General features: G+C 35.3%; 4 protein-coding genes across 5 annotated transcripts; 1 reads left to right on the top strand and 3 right to left on the bottom strand.

Moving 5' to 3' along the window:
* Positions 1–1445: 1445 nt before the first annotated feature.
* LOC149047265 (ubiquitin-like protein 5) lies at positions 1446–5539 on the bottom strand. 2 transcript variants are annotated; one of them, XM_089205638.1, is made up of 5 exons: positions 5381–5539; positions 4887–4944; positions 3761–3844; positions 3240–3277; positions 1446–2531 (listed from the first exon to the last, which is right to left on the bottom strand). In XM_089205638.1, exons 2-5 carry the CDS (start codon positions 4940–4942, stop codon positions 2488–2490), a joined length of 222 nt encoding a protein of 73 aa, XP_089061764.1. In that variant the 5' UTR covers positions 4943–4944; positions 5381–5539; the 3' UTR covers positions 1446–2487. The 2 variants fall into 2 exon arrangements, with proteins under 2 accessions (XP_089061764.1, XP_089061763.1); XM_089205637.1 differs by having other exon boundaries at positions 4887–4963; positions 5381–5530.
* Positions 5540–5586: 47 nt separating this feature from the next.
* LOC113673771 (delta-aminolevulinic acid dehydratase) lies at positions 5587–16889 on the top strand. Its single transcript, XM_089202544.1, has 12 exons — positions 5587–5956; positions 8180–8230; positions 8951–9047; positions 9918–10053; positions 11013–11096; positions 12007–12095; positions 12224–12279; positions 12740–12827; positions 13451–13537; positions 14137–14166; positions 14417–14516; positions 14933–16889. Exons 1-12 carry the CDS (start codon positions 5823–5825, stop codon positions 14995–14997), a joined length of 1017 nt encoding a protein of 338 aa, XP_089058670.1. The 5' UTR covers positions 5587–5822; the 3' UTR covers positions 14998–16889.
* On the bottom strand, positions 15199–19976 carry LOC113673752 (acyl-CoA-binding domain-containing protein 6). The gene is made up of 8 exons (XM_027190185.2): positions 19697–19976; positions 19183–19247; positions 18574–18691; positions 18361–18449; positions 17667–17769; positions 17109–17198; positions 16967–16997; positions 15199–16655 (listed from the first exon to the last, which is right to left on the bottom strand). Exons 1-8 carry the CDS (start codon positions 19832–19834, stop codon positions 16519–16521), a joined length of 771 nt encoding a protein of 256 aa, XP_027045986.2. The 5' UTR covers positions 19835–19976; the 3' UTR covers positions 15199–16518.
* A 191-nt stretch (positions 19977–20167) lies between these two features.
* Positions 20168–26091, bottom strand: LOC113673751 (WD repeat-containing protein 31). The gene is made up of 11 exons (XM_027190184.2): positions 25540–26091; positions 25103–25177; positions 24367–24508; positions 23761–23861; positions 23480–23550; positions 22962–23022; positions 22616–22696; positions 21751–21860; positions 21529–21584; positions 21148–21217; positions 20168–20716 (listed from the first exon to the last, which is right to left on the bottom strand). Exons 1-11 carry the CDS (start codon positions 25753–25755, stop codon positions 20623–20625), a joined length of 1077 nt encoding a protein of 358 aa, XP_027045985.2. The 5' UTR covers positions 25756–26091; the 3' UTR covers positions 20168–20622.
* Positions 26092–27671: the final 1580 nt, after the last annotated feature.

Here is a 27671-nt window from a genome sequence, read left to right as displayed (position 1 = left end):
CTGTCGCCGTATTCCTTCTCTAAGGAATGTTTGATTATGCTAAACAACAGGGCACTGATAGGGGACAGTGGTATCGACACAGTAGAGACAGCATTGAATATCATCACCGCACACGCCTACCAAGTACAAGCAGCTCAGTGGTACGAAAACATGGGAAAGCTGTTTCATATCCTAAACGAATATGACAAGTACAAAAAATACCTGGAGAAAGCACTTGCAATAAGGAAAGAAACTGGTGACAAAAGAGGAGAAGCATTAGGTGACGGAAAATTACGTTTCCTCCTCCTTTCTTTAGGCAAGTATCACTAAACTGAGAAATATCTCCAGTGAGAATCTGCTCTACTCATGGACTTTGGAGACAGAAAAGTAGAATCGAAGCAACACTCAAAAGGAAACTTAGGTGCGGTATTACAATCGCTTGGTTAATATGACAAGGCTCCAGAATACTACGTGAAAGAACTTGCTATAAAATTGAAATTGGTGACAGAAAAGGAGAAAGAACGGCTAACAGAAACTTAGGAACATTTTTTCAGTTGCTCAACAATTATGACAAGGCTCAAGCATATCACGATAAAGCACTGGTGACAGTAAAGAACAACTTATTATGGAAACTTAGGCACTTGGTTCCAATCGCTTATTTATTTTATTAATTTATTAACTTCGCCATACAACAACAGTCAAAATAAATATATAAAAAAAAAAAAAAGAAAAGAAAAAGAGAATGACAAAAAAACGACAAAAAAAGGCAGGGACACCGCAACAACGTAGCCAATTACAGCGGGCCCAGAAATGGTAAATACAACAGGGCTCTATAATATTACGAGAAAGCGCTTGCAAAACAAATGGAAATTGGAGACAGAAGAGGAGAAGCAGCAGTTTATAGAAATTTAGCGACATTGTTCAAAAAGCTTGATGATAAATTTGACAAGACACAAGAATATCACGAGAAAGCACTGGCGATTAGAGTGGAAATTAAAGGCAGAAGAGCAGAAGCAGCGGATTATGGAATTTAAACATAGGAACAGTATTTAAGGATTACTTGGTAAATTTGGAAAGGCTCAAGAATATCTCGAGAAAGCACCCACGATTAGAATGGAAATTGGTCACAAAAGAAGGAGAAGTGACGGATAATGGAAACTTAAAAACAGTGTTTAAATTGCTTGGTAAAATTGACAAGGCTCCGTAATATGTCGAAAGAGCACTTCCGATTATAATGGAGTTCGGAGAAAGAAGAGGAGACGCCACGGATTATGCAAACTTAAGATTAGTTTTCCAATCGCTTGCTAAATACGAAAGGGCCCAAGAATATCACGAGAAAGCACTTGCGATGCGAATGGAAATTGGAGAAAGAAAAGAGAAACAGCAGTTCATAGAAAATTTAGTGTTACTGTTCAAAAAGCTAAATGATAAATGCCATATGGTGGCAAAATTTCAAGGAAAGCTGTAGGTGCCATTCTGTTTCATGATCAAATTCGTCATATTAGAACTAATGATTACACCGTAGAACCATTGTCCACCACAACTCGTAAATGTATACCCATCAACAGGCAACTTAATAACTCAGAGAATGAAGATCATATTTTTTTTACATTCTCATTGATTGTTACTGCGTCATGTAATTCTGCCACATATTAATGGGTATCTTGGAAGCAAAGTATAGTTTGCTATGAGCTCAGTAGCGTTAGATTTAACGAGTTCAAAAACCTGATAAGCCTCACCAAAAATTGCACCCCCCTAGTCAGACTTACAAAGTTTATAGCAGAATTTCATACTTGTAAGCACTTACAAATTAAACAACCCAAGATTAGGCAATATTTGAGTATGGTTCAGAGTAAAATTTACAACAGCATTTTCATAAAGCAACTAGTCAACGTCATCTTCTGCATCCTTAAAATAATTTAAAGGAAAAGAGAAATTCCCTTTAAAAACTTACAACTAAAAAACTTCTCTCCTTGAACTTTATTCTTAACCCTTTGACCCCTAAGAGTGACTAGCATCTAATTTCTCCTTACAATATCACTCCTGAATCACACATTAAGGTTATGAGAATACAAGAAATGAACACCAACTAAACAAGCTCTTGATTATTAATCAAATTCTCCTTGTTAGCACCTTAAAAAATGCATAGAGACCAGTATGGAGAATATGCATACTAATGCTATGATGTAAGGGGTTAAACTTAATCTAAAATTAGATGCCAGTAAGTCTATGCAGGATGGAAAGATTTTCCACGGAGCAAAAGAAAAATGTTGTCTTCTTTATTGTTGTTTAATGCATGTATCTTCTCACTTATTAAATCATTTTACAGTTTATAACTGCTGTAATAAGCAAGTAAATGTGTAGTAATATGACTAATGAAAAGATACACCTAACTCTAGAAATACTGCACTTTTGGCCACATATTCTTTACATAAAGCGTAAAGATGAGTGGCTAGAAAAATTTTAATACAGTAATAGGACTTGAAATTTCCTGTTTGACATGGAGGTTTAGTTATAATACAACTCTAAGTTCATTCCATCATGGATTTCATCTAAGGTGGTGCATTAAGGAAATGCAAAAGAATGTCTCACACAGTTTTTTTCAAACACAATTATTAACAATCTTAAATTCTCTGAGTTGTTAATTAAAATTATTCATACAGATGCAATACACAATTCAGTAAATAAAAAACATGAAACTAAATGTTTGAACTTTTCTTTTTTAATCTGTTTCTTGACTGGGAAAGTAAAACTCTTCACCACAAGTTACTCAAGAGTGTACCTGTTGCAGCTGGTTGACGCACAGCCATTATCTGGGTTCCCATACAGGACATCTAAGTTTTTTGTGCATGCCCCAAGTTAAAACCTCTCAATATTGTTCAGTTTTTCTTGATTTTTGGTCTTGATGTTGCATTAAACACTGTAACATTTGGTGCGAGTTTTCTTGAAGCCTTAATGAAGGATTTTGGATAAAAGGTTTTAGTTTTACATGGTTAGTCACTGTTCGCAGCAACAGTACCTTCACCCTCTACAAATTTGCTGGGAAATTTCGCTCTTGATGTAAAATTGGGGAGAATAAGAGGGGAATAGGTGTTGATTACTACCTTTGATTGATTAGGGGGTGACTTTGCAAAATGATTTTACAATTGGATTCCTAGCCCAAAGCCAACCTCAGTTGGTAATACATAAAGCATAAATATAACAACTGTTGCTAGTTTAGATTTAAATCTGTGAAACAAAGAATTTGTTTCAAAAGATACAGTCTTCAAGTGTAATGTGATCCTTAAAGATGGTATACCTGCAAGGTAATTCAGTAGAAAGTTTTCACAATATTTTACAAAAAGTTATCAGATTTGTATCTTAAGCTGATCAACACAGGTTCTTGATAATAATCAAATTATAGGAATTTTTCCAAATTTTGACTATTCAAGAAGTGGAACCATTTTACCTACAGATTCCATGATGCCATGTGTCTGTTCAGTAATAGATCACAGATGACGTCAAAATGTCCTGAGAACAAAAAACTTGTATATAGGGTGTAATTGAGTGTGTAACTTACCACATTTTATGTCTTCTAAAATCTATTACTGAACAGATCCATGGCAACATAGAATGTACTTGTTTAAATAACAAAGAAGCAAAAAACTGTTAGAGATAAGGTCATCTACAGTTGATATATCTGACCTTCAAAAGATGATTAACAAGAACCAATCAAAATATGTGCATGATGCAGCTTATTACAAGAAGAAACAATATAGAGAGATATAATGAGCATACTTACCACTTCTTTAACACTATTCTGTCCCATTTGGTTCCTGTCTGTGCAGAGATTAGTTTCTTTAAATCTCCAACAGTATCATCTGGACTAAACACAGACTCAAGAAAAATCCTAGCCATATGTTTGGCAATGTCATCATGTATGTTCATTAAATCATGCATGAAATTATGTTCAGTTAGATTGCATAACAAGAATGAACTTAAAACCCCATAGGACAGAGTAACTGATGGAGAAATGTTATTCTACTGCATCAAGTCCAACATAAGTCCCAGTATCCAGGAGCTCAGCTTTCAGACTCTTGTTCTCATTAACCAGTTCTGTACTTCCTTTTTTGTAGGTTGACATTTTTGTTAGAAGTTGGCTATAATAAGAGTTCACAGTGGCAATAGACTTCTTCGCACCATCAATCAATTTGTGTAGAGGCTATAAAGCCTTCTCCAACAAATTCTTGAATTCTTCTGTTGTTAGATCTCTCATAATGGTACGTAGATGAATTAGGACAACTTATAATGTGAGAAAAGAAGAAAATAGAGGAAAACACAGCTTCGATAAGCTAAATTCACTGTAAATTTATCGAAACTCAAAAATTACAGCCATCTCTCTTGTTGACCTCTGACCTTTCCAATCCAATGACTTTTTCAAATTTATTAAAAAAATATAAACTGAATAAGAATGACCAGCATCTAGTTTCTCCTCACAGTAAAACTGCTGAGTCATTCAATGAGATCATGAGAACAAAGGAAATTATCACCAACCTAGGGGCTTACTGTAATTTGCGAAACAAAACAAAATGAAAATATCAATCAAATGAAATTTGCAAAATCTATTTTGCAAACCATTAGCATATTTCCATTTAGCAAATTCCAGATTTCTATTAAGCAAATCATTAGCATATTTCCATTATACAAATTCCAGAATTTCATTTTGTTTTGTTTTGTTTCATTTCATTTTGCAAATTACAGTAAGCCAACCTAGGAAGCTTTAAAGGGAATTAGCTTAATTGTAAAACCAATTCTCCTTGTCAGCACCAACGGAAATATATCAAGAAAAGTATTGAGAATATGCATACTGATATTAGGAGTCAGAGTAAAAGGATTCCATTATCCTATTTATGTCTTCAAAAGGATACTTGCACTTGACCCGTACTTTTTTTCCAAGACGATCATTACATGTGACTTCAATCATTTCTGTTGGTAGAAAACAGTCCTTTAAATGCAATAGGATAGCACATATCAGGCATGTTAGCTGACTAAAGTAACCAAGCAAAACTGACAGCGGTTCTTTTCAGGGCTATCATCAAATGAACGATCAGACTACATAATGTAGTTTGCAATTATTTCTGGGTTCAAAATAGTCAATGTATTTGAACAAACAAACGGGCATTCTAAAGATTCCAATTCACGGCTCTGACTTTTGCTTTGCTTAAGTGGTGGGTATGTACCCTCCAAATAAAACTTATTGTAGGAAAATTAGCGAAATAATAGGTTTACGCGGGATAATTACCATAATATTCACAAATATCTACATACAATAACGAAAGATGGAGTTGAAACTTGCACACACTACTAGGCAGACGTTGTTCCAATTTGGTCATGATTCGACATGGTAGCAATTCATACTTACTGAAATGACTCTTGGGAAATATATCATTCACTCTCAATGTTTGGCTAGCTATGTTCCAGTATCTCACAGAGACCAAAAAATTGTCGTCTTGCTGATAAATTTATCGTAAAACAAACCTGCAAAGAGCAATCGAAGAACTTTATAAATTTTGCGCCTGCGATCTTGGAGAAAACTTCATTATTCATTGTTGTCGTGTAACAAGAAATGTAGCGTCTCCGAATAACAATTTATCGTAAACCCATCGCGTCTCTGGAAAATTTACGTAAAAAATTTAGTAAAATCGAATTGGACCCTTTACTCAATGGATTTTGTTTATTTTTAAGCCGTAATATAGATTAAATTTACGAAATTCAGTGAAGGTGAAATTACGTAAATGTTAAGTGATATAGTCACTCATCCACTTCAGCTCAGCCGCTGAATTGAAGTAATAAGGCACAGTTAAATGTTGAATATTTGCGTCAAAATGGCCTCTCAGGGAGCCTTACACAGTGGTTACAATCACACTACCACAAGGAGTTGGCAAAGCACAAACACGGAAATAACATCAAAGAACTTGCTCTACCCTTTGTTCATCACGTGAGTAATACGAAAATACAAATATACGAAAATACAAATATACGAAAATACAAATATACGAAAATACAAATATACGAAAACCGTTCGACGTACTGTATGTTGCGTGCGGATAGGAGGAACCGTGGTTTGAGAAAGAGGCCTTGTACGGAGCCCATTTAGAGCCATCTGGTATTTCTCATCAACTTTTTTTCCACGACCTCAACTTTTTTTCACGACTTCAACTTTTTTTCTCGACCTCAACTTTTTTTCACGACTTCAACTTTTTTTCACGACCTCAACTTTTTTTCACGACTTCAACATTCCGACGTAACTACGTGAGGTAACCCGCCTAGGTGGGGTAACCCGCCTGTCCATATAGTTTCTTATTTTATCTTGATCATGTTTACATGATAGGCAGGGTGACCTGCCTAGGTGGGTTGTCCAGTCTGCCAGGTAGGGTAAGCCTGTCAGCCGGGGTGACAATTTGCCATGTAAATGTCTCAAGGTGGGGTAACCCACCTAGCCGGGGTCGCATTCATGGCAAAAAGCTTGAAAGCGAAACATTTAAAACTTTGTACATATCCTAGCTGTCTCATGGCAGAAATCACCAGAAACCACATTGGATACACAAGGAGTGTAAAATGTTTACATTTTGGAATATTTAGCATCCTAAATTGACCCTACCATAAAAGTTCCGATAGTAATGACTCCCTGTAAGTAGTGTCCTCCCTGAAATTAATGCCAATTTTTTGTGGCTGCTTGTAAATCCCACTAAAAGTAGCAACCCCCTGAAAGTAGCAACCTCCCAAAAGTAGTGACCCCCCCCCCTGAAAATAGCAAGACCGTGATAACTGGATAAACAAATTTTGTCTCATTTGTTTATTGGTGTTGATATTGATTTTTTTTAGTTCCATATTGTGGTATTTATCATTGTTACCTTCTTTTTATGAAACACAATCTATACATATGGAATGCAAATATAATGTTGTTCTTTTTTAATTTTATGTCGTTCATTTTTATTTCAGAAAAAAAAGTTCACACCAGCTCTATTTGTAAACCATTTTTGTTCCCCAAAAGTAACGACCCCCCAAAAGTAATGACCCCCTGAAAGTAGTAACCCCTAAAGGCTGTTAATTCTGAAATTAACGAGGGTTGCTACTATCGGAACTCTATGGTATTTCATTTCTCGAACTATTCAGTATAACATATTAAGTCAATGGTTCCTTGCATAACCTAATGCTGTGTAACACAATGCATGACGCTTTTATGAATAAATACAAATGTGTCTGAGAATTAATCTTTTGTCTCCTTCTCGAGATTGGGACACCTCTGCTTAAACTCCTTAATTGCAAGCACAACAACAACCTCAAGAAACCTCACCCCAGCACCCCAGGGTTGTAAGATTGCATGTAAACGCGTTTTATGTTTTGACCATGTCTAGACAGGTTACCTCACCTACCTGGGGTCCCCCACCAGTCTAAGGGCCTGTTTACATGGAGGTGTCCCTGTGTTGCCAATGTACTGAGAAGAAGTAAATTCAGACATGGCCAACTCACTCGTCCACATCTACATGATTGGCTCATTTTCTAGTTAAACCTATTCCTACTGACTAGAATAATCTCTTTGGCTTCATTTCTTTTTTAACCATCACAAAACTGCTTTACTATGGCCTTGTGTGTTAAAACAAAAAAATTTTGATTGTTTACGTTCCACCTATTGCCCACAAAATTTGGACAAGATGACATTCAATCTTAAGGTAAACATTTATGGGCACTGTTGAATAACAGACCAGAGAAAGTCATTCTGGGAAATTAAAGTCGTGTCAGAATGTTTATGTCATGCTGGAAAGTTAAAGTCATGCCAGAATATTGAAGTCATGAGAAAAAGTCATGTGGGAAAGTTGAAGTCTTGAAAAAAAGTTAAAGTTATGAAAAAAAGTTAAAGTTATGAAAAAAAGTTGAAGTCATGAAAAAAAGTTTAAGTCAAAAAAAACATTGAAGTCATTAAAAAAAAAGTTGAAGTAGTGAAAAAAAGGTTGAAGTCGTGAAAAAAGTGGAAGTCATGGAAAAAAATTGATGAGAAATACGAGGTGGCACTAACTGGGCTCCATAGCCTTGGGTTGAAATAATGGGAGAAATATGAATTGATTGTGATAAATTATTTCTCTGTTTGTGGATGTTTTTAATTAAAGGTTAAGCAAATCTTCTGATCTTAGGGATTTAAAAAAACTTGCTATCTTTGTAGAGATGAAGCAGATGCATTGGAGGAAGTTTCAAGTCTACCTGGACAGTACAGGTACATGACTTTATCATCAAAGAAATATCAACCTGCAGATTATGAAGCTATGACATTTCCTGAAAAATTTTTTGCCAGTATTATTTAAAGAGAAATAATCCCAAATCAGTCATAAGCTAATGTTTCAATGCCAGGTCTATCATGCCTAGAACATTATCTTTGAAACACTAGGATTAATGGTTACTTGTACTTGCACAATGGACAAAGCTGTAGAGAGGGACTAGGGGCAGAAGTCTGGGAGAATAGGAGGCAGGAGGGGTGATGGGGGTTGAGAGAAAAGAGTCTCAATGGGGTTAATTGTTAGCCATAAAACGGCCAAAAAAAAAATAGCTTTTGGGCAGGAAAAAGTTCAATTGTAAAATTTTTCCTTTCTACAGTATGTCATTTTCTGTCATTTTGGGTTGACTGTAGCTGTAAAAAGGCCAAAATTGTAATGGTTAGCCATAAAAGCCATCACCCCTTTGAGACCCTGAGATAAGGCTGGAAATGAAAATTTCATGAGGGTTGCACACTTGAGGAAATGAAAATATACACTCATCATTTCATCAAAATATGCATATTTACCCGGTTAAGATTGGAAGGCAGGCAGGAAAAGAGGGAGAGGTCATACAGCAGAATGGGAAAAATATTTGATTTTCACACTCCACCCCTAAGATTGGGGAAATGTCAAGAATGTGTTCAGCTCTTTATGAGTTAATGATTCTTCAACTTTATTCAAAGGATGGGGATTAACAATATGGAAAAGATAGTTTCACCCTTGGTGAAGAAAGGACTCAAGTCTGTTTTGTTGTTTGGAGTTCTCTCAAGGCTAAAGAAGGTACAATCACTGATTGTTCGCTATGTATTTTAAATCAGACAACAAAATTTTGTGACATGGAAGGAGATAAAATCTTTGCAGCAGGTCTTAAGGATCATTATAGCAACCCTTAATTTTGCTAATAGTCTCACTGGATGAAATGTTTTACATGATTTAGGGTTGGATCAAGTGATATACCCTTTCCAATTCAATTATTTTCCTGGTGGAGTTAAGCAATGCAGTAGTATAAGATAACTTAATACCAACTCATAATTCCAAGTTAATTGGGAAAGGAAATCAACTCATAGGAATACATTTTATTAAACTTATTATTTCTTAGTTTGTAAATATGTTGTCTGCTTCCTTCTGGACACCTTATTTCATATTTTAACCCTTTACACCTATTATCAGTATGCATATTCTCCATACTGTTCCCTATACATTTCTTAAGGTGCTGACAAGGAGAATTTGTTTAACAATCAAGACCCTTTTTAGTTGGTGATCATTTACTTTATTCTCATGACCTTAATGTGTGATTTAGGCGTGATGTTGTTGGGAGAAATTAGATACTAGTCACTCTAAAGGGTAAAGGGTTAAAGCAATAATGGAGATTGCTGGCAGGTTATAATAACTTTAACTCTTTAACTCCCATGGGTGACCAAGACAAAACTTCTCCTTTCAACATCAATACAATATCAAGCTGGCAAATAATGAGAATAGCAAAAAATATTATTATTATTAGCTGATCTAATACCAAATTCTCCAAAATAACACGATAAGAATTGTGTAGCACACATGAAGGAGAATTACTAATGAGATCTTGGGAGTGAAAGGGTTAACAAATAAACCCCTATGTATTCATATCCAGTGTGTACATATATCCTTGTGTAGACAGATGATGCTTGTAATGCAGACAGTGAAGATAACCCTGCGGTCTTAGCAATAAAGAAGATATCATCCTTGTTTCCTGACCTACTGATCTGCTGTGATGTTTGTATTTGTCCATATGCAACTCATGGCCACTGTGGTATGTGATATCCTCTGCAGTTTTCATTAAATTTTTTTGTTCTCATGAACTAAACCTTTTAAGACTTCAAATCAATAATAATAATAATAATAATAATAGGCTTTCCTTAGAGAGGGTAAAAAACACTTAACAGTAGCCCTAAGATACTGATGACTCTGTGGCCCTCAAAACAATTACAAAATATAGATGCTACAACTAATAACTATAAAATATACCGTATTAAAAAGATAAAATATAATGAATAATTCATATATACAAAATTACAGTCTAAGGTGCATTGGGTACTAAGTTAATTTTTGGGCTGCTTAGGTACAGTAATGCCTTGATTGATTTTTTCGTTTACCTTCTTTAACACCTTTAATTTGTTAATCACCAATTTTAAGTTTTGAATATTAAATCAATATACCACTTACAGTTTAAAAGTGTATGAGGTTGTAATTAAATTTACCAATTTGATTAAAAGCTAGATAGTAGCCAGTATCAGTGAAAGAGAACTTTGAAATTTAGTTACTTAGAAACACCTTTTGTACCAGGTACACCTGTTATAGATACACCTTTCCAAACAGATTAGACTAATTTGTTTCAGAAGAACTCAATGGGACTTCATTGCATTAGTATATTAAGGAGGTGGCATGGGTGAGTGGTTAGGGCACTGGACTTGTAAATCTGATGGTCCCAGGTTCAAGTCCTCCTCCCTGCTATTCCTTGGATTTGTTTGCAGTTTCCTTAAGTTCAACTCATCAGCTGGGCTGTCTAATTAGCCAACTGGTCTGCCTCCTACCAGTTGGGATTTTAAAACACTTTATGTTTATTTGAAAAATTTGTTTGTTTGCACACATATAAGCATATGTAAATGGATATATATGCATGTTAACTGACTACAGGTACCAAGATTAATTTTCCCTTTCCTCAATAACATAAGGCAGAGTCAAATTCTTAACTGAAAGTCTTACTCACAGGTATCCTAAATGAGGATGGTTCCATCAACAATGCAGCAAGTATCAAAAGGATTGCTGAAATATCTTTGTCCTATGCCAAGGCAGGTATGAAAATAGAAATGGAATATTTTCCTCTTTGAGGTGATTTAATTTGTTGAAGAAACTATTTTTTTTATGTAAAAGGGGGTAAGTTTCGAAAGAAATTGTGGTGCAGCATTAGAGGGAGTGTATAACAGGGTTATTTGTATCTGAGTTGATAACATCAACTGGGAACTCATTACCATGTTTCCACCAATAGCATAGCTCCATTTTCTGCATTCAAACATACAGACACAACCCACAATTCCTCCATTTGCTCTGACAAAGGGCTAACATCAGAGCAAATGGAGAAATGTCAGCTTTAAAACTCTTAATGGGGACCAATTTATGTTACTACCTGATGGACTAACATCCCATATAGAAGAGGAATCTGAGTAGCCTTTTAAAATTGTTTCTTTGTCCATCAGTGATAAAAAAGTGAAGTCAGCTAATAAGTCAAGAGACCATCCTGCCAAAGCTTTTTCCACTTTCAGTAGATTTTAAGGCAACTTGGATTATTGTAGCTGCACCTCTACAGATGGGATGCACTAAAGCTTAACAGGGTTGCCTTCAGCATTTCCTCCGATTTCCCTCACCATTTGTTTGTATTCATGTGTAATCATGGGTGGAGAGAAACACATAGAGACCAACTATTTTTGCAGAAGAACTCAATAAAATGGTGCAGCTGGGGCTGGTACCCATACCTCTCAATCCAGAGAGCAGCTCAATAACCTGTAAGCCACCTTAGTTCCCTACTCTTTTGTGATAATCATAATTTCTGTCCAATAGCTTGTGGGTTATCTGTAAATTTAGCAGTGAAAAAAAAAACTGTTGCTGAGCAAGCTATGTTCATTCAGAGGATCAAGTGCATATCCAGTAGCTGTCAGTTGTTATTTACCCACAATTGTGTACAGCTTACCCATGAATTCTCTTCTAGGTTGTCATGTTGTAGCCCCTTCAGACATGATGGACAATAGAATAGCAGCTATTAAAGATATATTACACAAGAATGGTTATGGAGGAAAGGTATTGATATAATTGTAATACACAATGCCTATAATTTGTGTTTAAGGTAGCTCGTTGATACAGCATTAATAAATATTTCAAGATTTATTCTTGCCACATGTGTTCTAATGTAATAATATCTCCATTAGGTTGCAGTTATGAGCTACAGTGCAAAGTTTGCCTCTAGTTTTTATGGTCCATTCAGGTAATCTGTGAGTTATAAAAGACACCTCTTGCTACTAATAATCAAACCATCCAGTGATTTCCATACCTTGCTGTATTCAAATTTATTTATATAATAAGCTCAGTTATGCACGCATTCTGATTGGTTCTCACTTATGATCTATTGGAGGACAGACATATAGATGACATCATCATCAAAACTTTTTTTAATTCTTTATTATATAAAACAAGTAGATTCCAAGTTGCCATGCATCTGTTCAGTAATAGATCACAGAGGATGTCAAAATGTGGTAAGAACATCAGTGACACACTCATCTGTGCCTAATGTGCCACTTTTTTGTTCTTACCACATTTTGACGTCCTCTGTCATCTATTACTGAACAGAGGCACAGCAACTTGGAATCTATTTATTAAATATACTACAGCTGTCACATCACTTTCGTATTGCATATTGTTGTAGTTTGTTTGCATTTCTTTTATAGAGATGCAGCGAAAAGTGCACCAGCCTTTGGTGATAGAAGATGTTATCAGTTGCCATCAGGATCTAAAGGTCTTGCTGCCAGAGCTGTGGTAAGATTTGGTTTTTAGCATTCTTTGCTTGTTGTAGGTGGCTTTATTTTAAGCAGTTTGGGTTTATCAACTGAGTCAATAAGGTGATTTGGCCATTGCCATGAGATTCTCAAGCTGTCATGTTGAGCATTAGCCTTTTATCAGCCCCTTTGCTTGGACAAAATTGAAATTTGCTCGATAAGCCCCAAGAATTTGGTGCTTCAGCAGGTAAAAGCCTCTTGCTGATGAGTTTGTATAGTTTCATCACCTGTTTGTTGGTTAAATGGTAATAATATAAGGGAGTTAAAAGAGAAAGCATTTTTTTAAAGTTTGCTTCTTTTTCCAGGGGTGTGAGGCATTCTGGCCTCATTATTGACATCTGGGGATCTGACCTCAAAGCTCAGCAGGAGTCATTGTCTAGAGCTCTTGAGCAGGGAACTTCTCAAACAAAGGGTGTGAATGGGTATTGGGGAACTGTTTGCTAGGAAAACTAACAACAATTTTTGTTGGGGGGTGGGGGGCAGGGGGTATGGTAATTGGGAGAAGGTCTGACAGCCTGAAACACTTGGTCTGCAATAAAACCTTACCAGTAAATCCAAGATAAAAGTGTTTCTTGTAAATTTTTCCTTCTAACCAATTACCAGGAAAGGGATGTCAGGGAAGGAGCAGATTTTCTTATGGTCAAACCGGGGATGGCTTACCTTGATATTGTGAGGCAAACTAAGGATAAGGTACACAATAGATTGTTTACTTTTAGTAACTTTTACTCACAAGACTTAGCATTTTTGATAGAAAATGTACATATCATTCCATGCTCATTAGCTTAGAGAATTTTGTCAAGTATGTCCCCTCCATAATTGAGCCAGGTTTCTGAAAATGCTTGGACAACTTCTGAAATTATCATAAAAGAGCTGTCAATGAGAGACTAGCAACTAACAGAACTAACAGGCCTGCTAGTATCTCAAAAGACTCAACTCTCTTCCATGCCATATAACATGGTTTACTTTGTTAACTTTCCCTGTTAATTGGAAAATGATGAATTTTCAGAGTTATTTGCTCAGACCAGATATAAAAGTCAGGCAGAATGGATATTTTAGATAAGAAGGTTTTCAATGGACAACCATAAGACACGCACATAATAGTTCAATACAGGGATCATACCAATTACCTTCAGCAATGGGTTTATCAAACTGAACATATTTGTATAATTGTAGCAATTTACAAAGTCACAGTTTTTCACTCTAAAATTAATTAACATGAAGTCATCACTATGATAATTTTAAATTAATTGTCATTAACACTTTTTGAGACTTTTTATTTATTTCACTAGTTCCCTGATTTGCCACTGGCAATTTACCAGGTTTGTATCAAAACACTTCTTTGAATTTTACTCAAATTCAATTAAACCTTTTATTTAAGGACACATCAGTTAGAACCATGTTAGTTCACAAGTTAATTCTCACTGACCACCTGAATCTAAGTCGAAAGGAGGGGAACAGACATGAAGATCAACATCAAGAAAACCAAAAATATAATTTCTATTACTGCTGTTGCAAGAAAGTCCCTTTTGTTGTCAAGTCTCACAAATCAGTTCATTCCTCTTTCCTAAGGTGTCGGGGGAATTTGCAATGTTGTATCATGGAAGTAAGGCAGGAGCATTTGACTTAAAGAAAATTGTTCTAGAATGCTTAACCTCTATGAGAAGGGCAGGTAATAATAATTTTGTATTATTAAGAAAAAATTCTTACAATATTATTATACTTTTGAATGCCAGTACTGATATTTTTTTCAATTTTCATTGTTTTATACACATGACTTCTGTGAGCCCTTCTCTTCCAAAGACATGGAAGCTGATTAGCCAAGAAATAAACAGATTTTGATTTTGATGGATCCTTAATTGTTGGTTAATGTTTTGTTCATTACCTTACTGTTGTTAACCTCAGTTAGCTGTAGTAACAGGCAGGTGTAGCTCATGGTTTAGATCTCACACAAGGATACTGTTTAGTAGTAATTACAAACTAATTCCCACGAATAAAGTTATTTCCAAGAAATCAAAATTATGATCAATTAATTGTTCTCTAGTAACCTTCTAAATGAAAGTTAACTTGTCTTATGTGGTTTTTCAGGTGCTGACATCATCATAACATATTTTGTTCCACAACTATTGGACTGGCTGAATGAAAACAACTGATCACCGTGTTCTCCTTTTCAGGCCATAATTGCTGTTTAACACTCTTTCTTAACTGTATTATTATCACATCCTTTTTTTATTTTTTAGCATGTCACACACAGTACATGCTAGTTTAATACATTTAAGTCCCCTACACCTTCGTAACACAAAATGACCTCATGAAAGTTAGTTTATGATGTCAGAAACAGTCAAACTACATCATTTAAATTAATGATGTCCTCAAGATAGTGGCACTTTAATCAAATTAATGATGTCTTAACATTAACAATGTCACAAGCAAATTTAAATCAAAATAAATGACATTGTAAACAAATTTAAAAACTTCATTAGTAGTAATGACTTAACATGCCAAGAACTAACATGGTTAGTAAAATCAACAATGTCATTAAAATTTATGACCTCTGACTTCATAAGGTTATTGAATTGGTACATAGTGCCTCTTATTACTGCCTAAAATCACTTGAAATTCTTTAAATTAAGGCGAAAGTTTTGCTCTACCAGTCTGAAAATTTCTTTTACATGTTGTTCTTAAAGTAAGGGAGAACACTGGATCAGGAGTTGAGTGACAGTATGCAGCACTACTTTAAGGCATCAATTAATTCAATTAAAATTGTTAGCTTTTGCAGTAATTTTATCGAGAAATGCAATGAACACAAAGCGACATTGCATCACTAGTATTTTAGGGTTCTAGTAGGTTATAATAATTATTTTAAACATGATACTCATTGAGTTACATAATAATTGCATTTTTGAGGAAATAAGGCTGTGTCATATTGTAAAATAAGAGAATTAGACATTCATTAGCAATTCTAGTTGATCCCTGTGACATCCAGGGCCAGGTTGTTCAAAGCTGAGTTAAGATAACCCAGGGTTAGAGTGAAATCTGATTTCAGATCTAAAAGCTTAAAACAAGATCAATTATAAGTAATTTTGTCTATAATTTGATTATTGGATACTCTGAAAAGAATCAGTAAAATTATCCTGAAAAGGCTTGTAAGACCCACATTAAATTTCAGCCTTGGATTAGTGCTAATTAGTCTTCCAACAATTTGGCCCAGGAAAGTAAGTGTAAGTGTTGAACTAGGAGTAACCATTAAGGGGAGTGTACAATTCTAGATTCTGTTTGACTATTTATTTCATTGCATTAGAGGCTATTTTTCCAATAAATTCATAGAAGGTTGAGCCTCAAAAATTCCAATTTCTCTTGTTTCTGAAAATTTTCAGAAAATATTTATTAATGACAAACACATTGCTTCATGTTTCTGAACCTTCAAAATAAATATAAATAATAGCAAAATCATGTAAGTAATGCCAAAGATATGATACTCTTTCACCTTGCTTCATGTTGGAATTATCATGATATCACATATATATACTTAACATTTTTGTAGTAAAAATAATTTTGAAAATGTTTTTTTCAATGCATTTCAAGCCATTAGTTTGACTCGATAAATATATTCCCAGCTTTAGAAGCAAAACATTCAAATATTTTTTTAAACTGCAGTTAAAAACTTGCATTTTTTAAATATTCAGAAGTTCTTTTAATTCTGAATTTTCTGCAACATCAGCTGGGCGACAGCCATCACTGTCGATAATTGTAGAATCTCCTCCACATTGTAAGAGTTCTTTTACTATTGACAGAAAATCACAGGTGGCAGCTGCAATTTGGAACAAAGACAACACTTCAACACTAAGACTAAAATTAGCTTTTCCATATAAAGATTATTTTGTCTTCTAAGTCCTCATTTTGATCTGAATAGAGCTATTTAAGGTACACTTTGTTTTATTAACTGAGTTGACAATGTAATTTGGGCACTGAAGAGCTTCTAAAGCTCACCTTTCAAGTGATAGCCATACGTCAGAAACCTTACTCAATAAACACAGCTTTGTGATCTTTGTGTCCCTTTTTTTTCTTGCTTGCTATTCAATTGATATTTTTTCCCCCCCAAAAAAAGTTAAAGTTATTTACCATAGTGTAGAGGTGTCTGACCATCAGCATCCTAAAAAAGTAATTATATCATATTTAGGAGATTTAGGATTCACCCATGCATGCTTGGCTTGGTTAAAATAGTTTTATTCTTAAAAACCAGAGAATAGCATTAAGTGCCTACCTGTATATTAACCTCAGCCTTGTTTTTTATTAGATATGTTACAACCTCCTCATGGCCTCTGTCACAGGCCCAGTGGAGTAAAGTCATACCCTAGGAGAAAGCATATTATTCATATACCACAGTAAACATAATATCTTAAGAATGCCCGGTCTCTTGAATTACATACACTGGGAAAAAACCATACATTTCAACCATGTCACAAGCCAAATTCCACTGAAAAATGCTGATATTTGCCCTAATCATTGGCAGGTGTGATCTGCACAACCAGAATGCATATTTTTAACTTCTGTAAGTCGCTACCCATATCATATTTCTGAACAGAGAGAAAAAAGGTTGTGGTTTAGTTGTGTTCCTTACTAAAATACAATAACCTGACAGTACACATTCCTGTCTTCATTGATTTAAAGTCAACCTAGAATCCTCTAATAACTGAAACACTAATGATGCAGCTTTGCTTGGGCTAGTCATGCATGGTGATTCCCAGTAACACTGGCTGCAAAGGAGCCAACTGAGTTTGCAGCTCAGAAATTAAATTTTGAAACAGTCAAAATTGCTTACCTGCTCATCCTTTGCGTTAATGTTCTCCCCTTTGTTCAGAAGAACATCCATCCTTTTAACGTTACCCTCCTTGCACCAATCAAACACTGACTTGTTAGCATCACTACCATTTCAAGAATAACATTTTCAATCAAAAATCTCATCTGGTCAGACTAAAATCAATGCAATGCATGAGCATGAATATCATGCTTGGGAATAAAAATAATTCAACCTTGTTGTAATCATAATTTAAAGTAAATGGTTCAAATACAGTTAACTCTTAACACCCTAATGTTTGCCTACCATCCTGACACTGATATTCTCACAACATTTTTTATGGTACTAATATGGAGAATTTGTTTGGCAATCACGAGCTTGTGCTTGCACAATTGGTAATCATTTCCTTTATTCTCATGTCATTTATGATACTGTAGGAGGAAATTAGAAGCTAGTCACTCTCAGGGAATAAAGGGTTGTTGGTGTGGTCTGATTGTCTGCATGATAGCAGACCAGAAGGAACTGTTGTTTCCTCAATGTGATCAGGAAGAGTTGTCAGTCAGTTGAGTGTTACAATGCTGACCCATGAAAACCAAAAGGTCAGTTTTGCCACGATATTATTGGCTGTTTGTGGTTAGTGTAGGCAAATATCCCAGAAAATATCTCAAATAAATAAATGTTCCATGTTATAAAACACATATCATACTTAAATACAGACCTAATGACATCATCCTCATTTCCTCTGAGTGTGCTAACAGCAAGACCCATTGTCTGTTTGTGAACTGGTTTTTCAGTTTCCTTTGGGGTCTACATGAAAAATTCCGAAAAAAGAATTTCAATCTCATGACTGGTGGTCACAAGACTGAAATTCTTGAATTGGTGACAGACAGGTGATTAAACTTCATTGACCTAAGATTCATTTGTAGCCTACCAAGTCATCAGTGACAGCATATTTTGCTTCCCATTCAGGGTCTGTTTCAAAAAGTTCCTGTATATAGCGTTCTAGTGCTTCTTGCTTTGACATGTCTCCAAGTTTTTTCCAAGAGTCCCTTTAATGATAGAAGACATAATCCATTATCAATGGTTACTTTGCCTTCAAATCTCCATAAAAACTTTGAGGCAATTTTTGGTTGGCAAAATATGTTAAGTTTCTGAGCAGGTTTGAAACAAAAAATATGCAAGGAATTTATCCTCACTGCACGTGATTACAATCAACTAGAAGGGAATGATGGCATCTTGGTCAATTCCTTCACTTGCAACTGTAAGTGATACTGGTACCTTTGGAATCTAAAATTGTTTTAGACCAAATCTGCAATTATAGGGTCATCCAGGTAATAAGCAAACCTGTCTTTTATGAAATCTTATTCTTAACATGATTATTTTGCTGTGTAAGAGAAATATCTGAAGTTGGCCAGATTGCTCCTGGGTTTGAAAAGTGCCTCTTCCCAACATGTTTTTCTAGGGTTACACTTCACTAAGTCAAAGCAAACAGGGCATGTCTGGGAAACATTTACGAAAAAAAGGAGGACATTAGGATTACCACTTGGCTTTTCCTATCATATCCCAAAACCCTGGTCTTGATGTATTGCATGGTCCTTCTTTAGCCTGAGACAAAAAAAGAAACCGGAAAAAAATAGGATTTGAATTTCCACAGTATGTAACACCCAAACAAACTTAACCTCTTGTAATCATTGTCTCCATCAGTTAATTTTGCATTTATTGGAACTGATATCCTTCCTCTATTTTCCTCTTTTCTCTCCTCATATCTTGTTCAGTGTTGCTTGTGTAAGGCTCCATGTTTTTTGGCTTTAATAGTTACCATTATAACTCTATCGTAACAGCAGAATATAAGGCCACTACAGGCTAGCTTCCAAGAACGAGTCATGTAAGATGAATCCACATGTTTCGATAAGGCTTACAGCTTGAAAGGAAATGTTCACATCTCAAATTTGTCTCTAAACAGATAAATGATCTATTTAATTAGTGATTTAGTGCGGTGAGTATTTTAAAGGACTATGCAGTTAACGGAAATTACGTGTAGATATAATACACACCTGTTTGTAAAGAGCATAAAAAGTCAATTTTTTCTCATCGCTTAAATTCTTTATAGTTCGAACAAATTCTGTTGCAGCTTCAAAGAGTTTTTCCAAGTCCTCCGCATCAAGCACAACTTCATCAAAGTACTCCGCCATCTTGATTTTTTTCAAAACACGTACTCTGCTGACGTATGGTGGGCTCGCGAGATATTTTGTCACGCCACTTCACGAGATCACGCGACAGATGGCGGAAAAGATCAGTGTCCTGGGAAAATGGCTCTGAGACCTTAAGTCTCATCTAGCTATAATTCCTTTCACATGAAACACGACAAAAGTGCAAAAAGATTTGCACCTGCTTGATGTAAACTTCATAACTCAATTCTTGAGGATCAAGGCATGTTGTGTATTTTAAAATGAGGTTTTGTTATTACCATGGCTTGTCAAATGTGACAACATCAATGCCAAAGACAAATTATCATTCATGCAGCCTTTTAAGATGAATTACTTTTAATGCTGTATGCCCATGTATATTCAAAGAAGCTTTTGTTCTACCAAACACACCTCTGTAACATGTCTAATTTATGCAACTATCAGATCTATCAAAGACAAATTACCACTCATGCAGCCTTTTAAGATGCGTTATTTTTAATGCTTTATGCCCATTTATATTCAAAGAAGCTTTTGTTCTACCATACACACCTCTGTAAGATGTCTAATTTATGCAACTATTGGATCTATCAATCAAGATGGTTCAATTCTAAAGGAAATGTAACTAGTACATTCTACTTACAGAAGCAACTTGCATTTCTAATTACAGATTGTTGAAAAACCCAACTTATAAATAATACAAAAGTAAATAAATACCAGAGATCTGAATTAAAAATTTTCATTTTACTTCTTTTTGTCTCTAGAAGAAAAAAATTATTAGAGCAGGCTTTAAAAGCCTAAAACTGGCATTTCTTGGTGAGCTCAGGTTTGCCCTCACGGGACGCCAAGATGCACAGGTACACACCCATGTTTGTTGTAGAAACACATAAACTGTAAGTCAAGAGCACAAGGAACATCAGTTTTAACACATGTTTACCTTTAAAGTAATACAGGATTACTAGAGTGTCAAATAACTACTGTTTATAAGGGGGGGAAGATTGTTCAGTGTACATTTTACATAAGTTGATGTTTTTAAGATTATAAGATAAATGCACATGAAGTAGCAGAGAGTAAAATTTTTTCATCCGTAATTTGAAGGATAAGTTTGCTAAGAACTGAGAGTTTAAATTGTGTTAGTGAAATAGTGGACAAATACTGTTTAGAACTGTTCACTATCCCACCTATTAAAATTTTTTCTGAGGCCATTCTGACTAGTTTGTGATCAAAACTTAAAGTAGTCAAGATGGCAAAATTGATTACACTTTGTAGAAATATAATTGATCAATCTATCATAAATAACTAATAATCAATGAAATTCTCACCTTCCATCATCCCACACACAAAGATCAGTCAGGGGACCAGCTCCAGAAAAATCAAGAGTTGTGAGGCATTCTGTTAATTTTTAAAACAAACAATTCCTTTCAACACTAACCATTATTCCTTCAATATTTCACATACTCAAAAGAGCTTCATGAGTTAGTGAAAGTCCTAAATTTATGGTAAAAGTAATTATTTTTTAAATTTATTTAGTTGGGTTTAAATGCCTTGCAGATCTGAGAGGAACCACATTAAGAAAAAAAAGTTAATGCCAAATTTGTAATGTTGATTCATATAATAAATAAGAAGGGTTACAAGCCACAATTTTAAAAGGGTCACTCTCTCCAATAAGCTACCCTTAACAATACATTGGAATCTTGTTTTACCTGTGCTGTCTCTCTCCCAAATTTTCACAGTGGAATCATGCGAGGCAGTAGCAATTCTAGCAAACAACAACAAATCAGCATTAAGTTTAATTCTATTTTAAATATGACATGAAGTCACTTAAATATCCAGGCAGACAATTTGCTCTTTTCTCCCTCTTCTGAAGAGAGACTGCATTGTGTGACAAGCATAACTGATTGCTACCAAAGAGTCTAACTACTTACAGATCTTTCGACCAAACATGTTCCAGACAAGGAAGAAAAACACATGCTGATGTAGTCTGCTGATGGCCAATGTATCTACATATCATTTTCTGTTCCCTCACATCCCAGAGCTGTTGATCAAAAAAACTTGTTAGCAAATTTCATTTTTAACATAATTTCACTGGGCTGGCTTCAAAGAGTTTTAATCAACAAAAGGTGTCTGCAAAAGGAGACTTGAAATGTAGGTTGTAATTTACAGTCTAAAAAAGGAAAAAGCCCATTGCATTTGGTGAACATGTGATATTTGACTACAGGCATCACATTACAGAGCACAACCTGCAAAGGTGAGACTTCCAGTGCGACAGATGCATTATTAACAAAGGTTTGATGTCAAGACATTGAGATTTGGCTTATTTTTTATTTTATTTTTTTTTGCATTTCAACCCTTTACACTCTAACATCAGTATGCATATTCTCCACACCATTCTATGTACATTTCCTAAGGTGCTGACAAGGAGAATTTACCTAACAATCAAGAGCTTGTTTAGTTGGTGATCATTTTCTTTACAGTACCTTAGTAACCTTGATTGTTGATAGGTGATATTGTACGGAGAAATTTGATGCTAGTCACTCTTAGGGGTCAGACTTAATGCTGTTGTTTTGTAGGAACAAAGCATGCAACATTGGCCTTTATCTGCCTGTTTGGCAAATAAGAACAAAGGTTAATTTCATCTTGCTTTCTGACAAGGCCAGTCATATATCAAAAGCGACTTTCAACTTGTAATGCAGTTTGTAGCACCATATGAATATTTTCAGAACATCAAACATGGGAAGAAGGAGAAAAGAGAAATTAGTAAAAAAAAGTATGTTAAAAAACATAACTCACTGTAGCTTCACAGCCTTTTCCATTGAAACCATTACTACATGTCAAAATAAACTGCCCATTTCTTGAACAATCACAGCAGGTCTTCAAAACAAAAATGATTTACTGGTAATTAATTACTACAATCTGACACTTATAGCCTTGAAGGAATCTCTGAAGGTATCAACATTTCAGAGGAGGCACAAAGACGTATTTTACTTGACATTAATAATCCAAATTTTACTTAATGGATAAAGATTTTTTTCATTTGACAAATTTTTTAGTTTTATACCACAAGTCAAAATCAAAAGCAGGTGTTATTGAGTGAAAAACAACATGTCAAAATTATATTTTCCAAAGTAGTAATTACCTGAAAATACTGCTGAGCAGGAAATGTGAATGAAGGTTGCATGTTCCTTGTATCCCAAATTCTGATGCAAAAAATACTTAATATATTGATATAGAAAAGATCGTTGTGCCAACATATTACAATTAAAGTAAACAACTCTTGCAGGGACACTAGATACCAATAAATTGAAACATGTCTAATGTTGCCGGGTTATTCCCTAAGGAATGCTTTCTTACAACTAAGAAAATTCAGTAAGCTGAATTTAGTTAGTAGCACACAAAGTATGTGCAGAAATTGAAAAAAGATGCAAATAAAAGAGAGACAAGGGACAGGAAGAGTGATGAAAGTAGACACATATAAAATAGCTGCAACATCTTCTCTTTAGATACCTACTTAACAGCTGCTTGCTTTCTCATAGTTTATTTGTTCTGTTAGTCTCAAAAAGGATGGTAGGATATTCACATGACATGTTGCTCCCACCAACCAGTGTATGATATCACCATCAGATAAGATAAAAAAGACCATCTGCCATTCTTTACCTCACCATTTTGTCTTCTCCAGTTTGAGCAACTTGAGTCTGTGTTCCAGGTACCCATTTCACACAACTTACCTACAAACAAATGAGTAGAGAGTATTAATTTATACATTCATTAGCAGTTAATTATCAATTATACAGCAAGTGTACTTCTATGTTGTACTGCACCTCTTTTTTTGGAACTAAATATAGCATCATCAAAAAATGACCATCACAAAATGACCATCAGACTGACTAAAGGCAGTCTTAATCAAGACTGTCAATAAATTCAGCATTAAAACTTACCAGATTTCTGGATACTTCTTTTTCACTGATACTTGTGTTCTTTGTAGTGTCCCACAGTCTTACACAGTTGTCTCGTGACCCAGAAAATAACAAAGTTCCATCTACAACAGTACCAAAAAAGAAGAGGCATTACCTGTACCTCATTGTCACCAGCACTTTATTATAATAAGGTAACTACAAATTAGATTTACAGCCCTTTTGAGGAAAGAACAAGTTGTTCTGGGTCAAGTTGATCAGTTGATGTACAAGGACCAATGACTGACAGCAGCAGTTGGCAAAACCTTGTATACTAACTGTCCAAGTTCACTCACTGCCCACTATTCTTTTAAGTAATACAGCTTAACAACAAGAGAGTGAAAATACTTCCATAGGTGTGTATTTGTGAGAAACATTTGGTTCAACTTCCACCTTTACTGGAATTACTGCGAGATAAAATGTCAAACTCACTTCAGCTATCAATTAATTTATTTTGTGTCACTTATTTTACTCTCAAAAATGACTTCCCCTCTTGGAAGGCGAAAGAAAATTAAGAGCACTAGATGACCAAATTGTTTAACTCATAATATTTTTCAACAAATAAACAAAAATTGTGTTCTTCTGCATTACCTTCATTAAGATCAATAGCTGTCACCACCAGTCTGTGACCCTCAAAGGTTGAAATGGGTTCATTTCCTGCTTTACTGGCCTGCCAAACCTTAATTGTCTTGTCTCTTGAGGAACTGAAAATAGTTTCTCCTACATGTTTGACCTATTGAGAAACCCAGAGGCCAAAACTCAAGGCTTTAAGTCTAAATGTCAGGATCAAATTCTATTTTCCAAAGTTTTTCTATATGTTAATACCATAGCAGTCTGCAGAAACACAGCAGTCAAAAGTCTATCCATGTGCAAACTCTGTAATGACTAGGTGGCATGTTTTCCAGCTGTCTAAACCAAGTTGTCTCACAAATATTACAACTAACCATGCCAGCCAGTAGGTCACAGAATTTTGGAAGAGTATAACTTTTTGGTAAAAGGTCAAAACAGAATGGTAAATAAACAGGATGTTTGTTATGTTTTCCTTTGATATTTTGTGGGGGGAAATTGACACAGTTGTCCAAAACTGATCTCCTTGTGCATTAACCCTATGCTTGACAGCTATGTTGTCTGCAGATTATGGGGGAAGTTGATGAGATCTTGTGTGTGGAAAGGTGATTCTGTTGTGTGAAATGTATGTATGATAAGAAAGGAAAAAACCTGCACATGCTTCTTCTACCATACTTTGCCAAAAGGATACCAGAAAATGAGTTTGAAACAGGAGAGTCAATATCATGCATGACAATGAAAAAACAGCATAAATACTTACTTTAGTGACGTCTCTTGAGTGACCAGTCCATTGACGAAGAGTAACACCTTGTTTCCAGTTAAATAAAACAACTGACTGTTCAATGAATAATGGACACACAGAGTTTTAGTTCAATTGTAAAGATTATTGTTTAGGAGGCTGTATAGATGCCTGTACCCTGCCCTCTGATGAGAATCCTGGAAGTTTTTGAGGTTCACTTCCCTTTAAAAACGTTTTGTCCATAAGTAAGAAGGCTGTAAATTGGTAGTACATGTTAGGAAGGTTTCAGATTACAGGAAGTTAATAAGAGTGAAAGACGCGTTTGCCATAGCAATGGGACAGAGTACACGTGGTGTTTGTCCCACGAGTTATTGCATGTTGGTAGTCTGCAGTGATTGTTGAGCTTGACCTAATTAGTTAATGTTTTGAACTCCAGAAAATGTCACAAATGTACTCACGTTGTCTTTACCCCCGGTCAGAGAGGTTCCTGGAGCGTATGCATCGATACAAGTGACAGCATCCTCGTGAATTGAGCCATGCTCCACTACTGACTGAACTGTCTTGCTTTCCACTCCACTCGATGACACACCGTCATATCCTTGGAAACGACGAGGCTTTGACTTCCTCAGCCCCATGCACAGCGTGTTAAAACACTCGAAGCATCCAGGCTGCATGTGAAATGCAATTAATTTATCTTTTTATGTCCTAACCTTTTAGGACTTATGCAGCTTTCCTTGCGGAATGACATGCAATAATATCGTATTGTTTACATTACAAACCACACCTGGAAGACCAGGTGAAAATTTTCGTACAGTGGCTTAAAAATGGCGGTTTTGCTTTCTAACTGAATATGCACGCTTTTCTTTCAGCGGCTGTAAAAAAATAGTATGTGGTATAAACATCATGTAGTGGATCTGTAACTAGTTGAGCAATTGCAAAGTGCAATGATTTTCCGACCAACTTCCAAAATAAGATGATCCGTCCTTGGCAGCGAATAGCGCTTCACTAACTCAGGCCTAAGCGAGAAGCCCAAAGACATTAAAAAAAGAGACTACTTGAGATAGAATAATAAATTGTCTTTTAATTGGTTTCAATGAAATTAAAATACTATTTTGGCGTCCTCTAAGCGTTATTTACATAGTTATATTTTTCTATGTGATAAAAATATCTCATCAGTTCTTTTTTTTAGTTTATTTATTTATAATACGTTACACAGTCATTGAAGGCCAAGTATGCATAAATTCGTGATTTGTGAGACACAAAAAATTGAACAAAAAATTGAAATTCAAAAACGATAAATAAACTACAGGCGAACAGATAAAATGATTTCAGCGATTGTCCAGAAAGCTTTAGACAAGAAGTTTGCTGTACTTTGTTCTCATATATAATTCATATATTTAATTGATTGACAACTGATGTCCAAATCACAACACTCCTACATTCTCCTGGAAACGAGTCTGAGATGGCGTTGGGGCTTTTTCTTTTATCCTCAATAAGATGTGCAGTTCATTAGAGAACTAATTTGACCCATAAATTGGAATATTTATCCCGACATATCGCAGATCTCACAGTGAACTGCCGGTCGATCTTTATGCTTTCGTACGTCGCTTTAAAATGATTTCCCTTTCTTCTTGATAGCTTGCATTTAAGATGTTTATCCTTTGAGTGATTTCTGCAAATCCTTTCTTTAAACTGTTTGTGTCTTCTTGAATTAGTTCAACCTGCACTCGAACATTCGCCAGTCTTGCAAGAGTTGTTGCGAGTGAACTTTCAGCATTAATAACTTGAGAGTTTGTTTGAGTTCCCTCCATGCTGGGCTTAGTCAGGGTGAGATTAACTTCTTCGCTTTTCGTCCGGTTCGGCAGTTAGGTAAGTCTTAACATGGCAGAGTCACAGATACGTCTTTTCGCCGGATTATTCCAGTTCTCCGCTGGCGACGAGTCAAGTGTCTTCCACACGTAAACTCAATCAGGAAAACGAACGTTCAGACAGAACGTAGCGGACCAAACAACATCCCTTGCTTTCAAAATGACAAATTATTGTCAGAATGAAAACCATTTGACTGCGTCGTGTGCATATAAAATAGCGTCATATAGCGCCGGGACGATAAACAATTTATTGAATGAAAGCTGCTCAAAGACCTCAAAGCTTCAAATTAGGACTTGCACCTGCCGGAAACTGCTTTGCATTTAATCAATTTGCATAGTTATTACTGAGGAAGTTTCTACACATTCTAATGAGATGGTACAATTGATATCCTGTCTTATATTTCATTCTTCGCGTCATTTTTTCATTTGATTGGCTTTATCATGGTGGATTACGAATGCTTAACCGACTGCAAGTACAGTTAATTTTGTAAGAGAACTTAATTAAATGAAATCCACTGAATTTAAGACACACAGATTCAAAATCATCACCTTAAAAGAGTGGCAAATGAAAGAATAAGCTTCCCTTTTGAACAAAATGAAAACTTCATATCCTGATCTGATAAAAGTTTCCGGATCAGAAGAACTAATAAAGCGATGTCTTGTTGATTTTTGCGCCTAAGTTCATTATTAAAGATTCGATTCACTTAACTTTAAAGTAATTT

This window comes from Pocillopora damicornis, chromosome 4, assembly GCF_964200805.1.
Source record: "Pocillopora damicornis chromosome 4, jaPocDami1.2, whole genome shotgun sequence".
Taxonomy (NCBI): Eukaryota; Metazoa; Cnidaria; class Anthozoa; order Scleractinia; family Pocilloporidae; genus Pocillopora; species Pocillopora damicornis.
The sequence above is the reverse complement of the archived record's forward strand: the minus strand, read 5'-3'. Positions and strand labels throughout refer to the sequence as shown.

Excerpts from the sequence above, each read along its gene's own strand:
- LOC149047265 (XM_089205637.1), bottom strand. The coding sequence starts at position 5,407 with ATGATATATTTCCCAAGAGTCATTTCA. Across the intron at positions 4,964-5,380 it reads ATTTCCCAAGAGTCATTTCA|GACTGTTTTCTACCAACAGA; the intron begins GTAAGTATGAAT and ends TTGCATTTAAAG. Across the intron at positions 3,278-3,760 it reads AGAATAGTGTTAAAGAAGTG|GTATACCATCTTTAAGGATC; the intron begins GTAAGTATGCTC and ends ATTACCTTGCAG.
- LOC113673771 (XM_089202544.1), top strand. The coding sequence starts at position 5,823 with ATGTTGAATATTTGCGTCAAAATGGCCTCTCAGGGAGCCTTACACAGT. Across the intron at positions 9,048-9,917 it reads TTCTCTCAAGGCTAAAGAAG|ACAGATGATGCTTGTAATGC; the intron begins GTACAATCACTG and ends ATCCTTGTGTAG. Across the intron at positions 12,096-12,223 it reads AGAATGGTTATGGAGGAAAG|GTTGCAGTTATGAGCTACAG; the intron begins GTATTGATATAA and ends TATCTCCATTAG.
- LOC113673752 (XM_027190185.2), bottom strand. The coding sequence starts at position 19,834 with ATGGCGGAGTACTTTGATGAAGTTGTGCTTGATGCGGAGGACTTGGAA. Across the intron at positions 18,450-18,573 it reads ATGCTGTCACTGATGACTTG|ACCCCAAAGGAAACTGAAAA; the intron begins GTAGGCTACAAA and ends TTTTTCATGTAG. Across the intron at positions 17,770-18,360 it reads AATGAGGATGATGTCATTAG|TGATGCTAACAAGTCAGTGT; the intron begins GTCTGTATTTAA and ends TTGAAATGGTAG.
- LOC113673751 (XM_027190184.2), bottom strand. The coding sequence starts at position 25,755 with ATGCAGCCTGGATGCTTCGAGTGTTTTAACACGCTGTGCATGGGGCTG. Across the intron at positions 24,509-25,102 it reads ACTCAAGAGACGTCACTAAA|GTCAAACATGTAGGAGAAAC; the intron begins GTAAGTATTTAT and ends GTTTCTCAATAG. Across the intron at positions 23,862-24,366 it reads AGCTATTGATCTTAATGAAG|ATGGAACTTTGTTATTTTCT; the intron begins GTAATGCAGAAG and ends GTACTGTTGTAG.